Raw genomic sequence first — 3,523 nt, 5'->3', positions numbered from 1 at the left:
ACACTAACATCATTTTTTTTATAATATAAGGTGGCAAACGAGCAAGCGGCCACCTGTATCCACCGAAATTGAAAGCGACCGCTGCCCATAGACATCCGCAATTGCAGATGCGTTGCCGACCATTAATTGACGGAGGAGGAGACGCACATAAAGAGGACATTTCCCCTTCCTATGCGTCTCCACCGTCAAATCCCCTTTTCCTTCCCATTCCTTCCTCTTAAGAAAAGGATGGAAAGGAAAAGGGACTAAAATTAGACCTCCGGCACCACACTCATCAGACGAAACGCGGAATTGCTTCTACTTCACGCGTGTCTTCTGTGTGGTCGTGGTATTACACCGGCGAGCCGGCCCTGCAGTGCGAAGATGTTAAAGCGGGCTCTACCACTGTTGAATAATCATTTTATACATTTCATTTTAAATCATAAACATATAAAGACGACAGATTTGTATTGTCGTATATATTGAATTAACTCAAGAATTACTTGGCCCATTTCAAAGATACTTTCTCCATTACTTTTACATTACCGATGAGTAACATAGGCATATATTTTTAAATTTAACCTAGACAAAGTCGCAAGTAAATGAAATAAATCCAGAGAAATGACATCCGCCATTGTGTTTAATTGACGGAGAAGGAGACGCTCATAAACAAAATATTGTTCCTATGCATCTCCTCTGTCAATTCAATTCTCCTTTCTATATTTTTATCAGTGGGAAGAGAAAGGGATTAAAATCCAGCCTCCGGCTCACACTCATCTGACGATACGGGAAATTTTCCACTTCAAGCCTATCTACTATCCATTTTCGATATTTTAGATTACGGTCAAATACTGAAACGACATTTAAATATGTAACATCTTAAATAAGGCCACACCTAAATTAGAAATTCCATTAAAATGTCCTCTTGTCAGATTGTAGTATTTACAGTGTTTAAAATTCGTTACAGTAGTCTGCCGATTTTTTATTAATGTTGTTTATTATGTTTTTTTCTTACCGATAGCGAATTCATCAGCGAATGTGAGGAAGTGCAAGATGTTGTTGCGGATGTGGTAGTCCTTGAGGTGGTTCATGAGGTGGGTGCCGTAGCCCTTCACCTGCTCGTTGGACGTCACCGCGCAGAACACTATCTCACTGAAACCCTGATATATCAAAAACATTACTACATAATCTATACAAAAAGATATATTACAAATATATAGATAAAAGTAATGTTTTAGTGAAAAAAATATCTTTTGTAGACTTCTTTGAAAAATTTAATTTTCATGTTTTGTATGAAAATAACAAGAGATTGTCGCCCTCGATTATTTCAAATTGTTCTTTTTACATGAAAAACAAACAAAATGCGTTTTGTTTTTCTTTGAAAAACGTTGGTGTAAAAAATTAATTACAGCTTCTCGATGTTAAAGAAATAAATGTTTTTTTTATTTTGTTCTTGTGTGAATTATTAAAAAAAAAAACGGTACAAAAGCCCAATGATTAGGCTTGTTAAATGACCTTTGTTGAATGTTTGAATTTTAGTCAAAAATCTGATTTTTTCCGATTTACAAAAAGTTAAATAACTTTAAAACTATACAAAATCGGGCAACAAACTTTGCGTTTAAAAAAAGCTATCGAGGTCCTTTAACTCCATAAAGCCGTATTTCCGTTCGTTAAAAATTACCCTGTATATTATAATAATAAATTACCTGTGAATGGAATGTTCTGAAGCAAATTCCACCGATAGGTCGACCTTCTTTTATAAGTGCTAACGTTTTATGTTTACTGAAATATAAAATATTTTTATGCATTTTTTCAATATAAATTACGTACCATTTTGTCATTTTTTATGAAAATTACTTACGGATCAAAAACTAATTGTGATATATACTCTTTTGTCATTTCCGGCAACTGATGAGAGAATACGTTATGCAGACCTGGAAATAAAAAAAAATCGTACTAGTATATAAGTATTTTACTCTTTTCTGTGATAATCTATACTTCTATACTATTATAATAAAGCGTAAACACACACTTCTTTGTTGCCTAACATGTCAGCAATTATAACATATTTTTGGATAATTATTTTTTTAATAAAAAGCCCTACACTTGCGTTACGCTTTAGGCTATATATTTTAACGCCATTAAACTTAGGGGGTAAATATTTTGGTTAAAACCGTAATGTGGGAAAGAGACCTTAAGTTGCTGCCAACATCAAGGAAGCAAGGTTGTCTTCATTCATGTCATTTTGACATTTGCAATTGATAATTTGACACATATAAATAATAAAATAAGATTTTCATACTTTTATGCGGATGAAGTCGCGCGGGAACAGCTAGTCTATTATAAAGAAAGATTTGTATTTGTGTATGTATTGGAATAACTCTAAAATTATTGAGACGATTTCAAAAAATCTTTCAAAAAAGCTAGGTTATCAGTAACATAAGCTATATTTCTTTGCAATTTTAAATTTTAAGTGGACGAAGTCGCGAGCAAAATCTAGTAATAAAATAAAATGATATTGCAAATAAATGAAGAAATATTATATTACAGTTGTGAGTTGTGTTTTAGTAGAAACCTTGGGTTAGTTAAGTTTTATTGTATATTGTTTTTATATACCTCAGTTTTAGTTTTTCCGTTTTGCTAGAGATAAAAATGTGTATAAAAACGAGTATGTTGACAATGAAAACAGGTTTTGTTACCAATGAGCCAGAGCATGGTCTGCTTGTTGACGGGCCCCGTGAGAGAGTTCCCGATGACGTGGAACTCTATCATCTTGCGCTGCTCCTCCAGCTTGGCGGCCTCGTCGCGCGGAGCTTGCATTTGGAACAACGCCTGTACAACATAAATGTAGTAGGAAACGGTAGGAATTGGTAGTTTATGGTAGTATTACATTTATATGGTAGATATAATTAATAACAATGAATGATATCAGATCAATGATAATTAACAGTAGGAATTGGTAATTTTTGGTAGTTTTCGATAATACAGTATTTAAATAAGAGAAATGATATTTCTATTATTTGACAACCAATCAGGAGTACCAATTTTTTTTATTCCCTTAATGAGTTTTGTTGCTTTTTCCATTCTCAGTCATATTGTTTGATTGGTCAGGGGTAATAAAAAAGCTAAATAACATATTTAGAAAAAGAAGACGCTAAAACGGGGAAATATTTTTTATTCCGTCCTCCATCGAATAGAGACAACATATTTGCGGATGTTTATAGGAAGCAAGCTTTGCTATGTTGACGATTTATTTACATACCAGTTTGTAGTTATACAAATTAACAGCTAGTTTAGTGGAAATAGCAGTTGGAAATGAAATGGAGCATCGGTGGCTCAGGGGTTTAAGCACTTGACTTGTAATCTATAGGTCTTGGGTTCGAATCCCGTCATATACCAATGTGATTTTAGAATTTTTCATATGTACGTAATTTACCCGACGTTTTTAAGGTCAAGGAAAACATCGTGATGCCTGCACATATCGGTGAAGAAATCCAAAGATATGTGCGAAGTCAACCTGCAGTGCAGCGTGGTTGACTATGAC

At 33.9% G+C, this 3,523-nt stretch overlaps 1 protein-coding gene across 1 annotated transcript in view; it reads right to left on the bottom strand.

Moving 5' to 3' along the window:
- Window positions 1-3,523, bottom strand: part of LOC106105349 (histone acetyltransferase KAT2A) — a 12,054-nt gene that overhangs the window by 3,678 nt on the left and 4,853 nt on the right. The window contains exons 11-15 of the mRNA XM_013285640.1: window positions 3,242-3,267; window positions 2,679-2,811; window positions 1,841-1,913; window positions 1,686-1,761; window positions 990-1,139 (exon numbers count right to left, since the gene is read on the bottom strand). Coding sequence (XP_013141094.1) covers window positions 990-1,139; window positions 1,686-1,761; window positions 1,841-1,913; window positions 2,679-2,811; window positions 3,242-3,267 — 458 coding nt within the window. The remainder of the gene's footprint in view (window positions 1-989; window positions 1,140-1,685; window positions 1,762-1,840; window positions 1,914-2,678; window positions 2,812-3,241; window positions 3,268-3,523) is intronic.

This window comes from Papilio polytes, unplaced genomic scaffold, assembly GCF_000836215.1.
Source record: "Papilio polytes unplaced genomic scaffold, Ppol_1.0 DF822845.1, whole genome shotgun sequence".
Classification (NCBI taxonomy): Eukaryota; Metazoa; Arthropoda; class Insecta; order Lepidoptera; family Papilionidae; genus Papilio; species Papilio polytes.
Note: the sequence above shows the minus strand (reverse complement) of the source record. Positions and strands in the feature narration are given on the sequence as shown.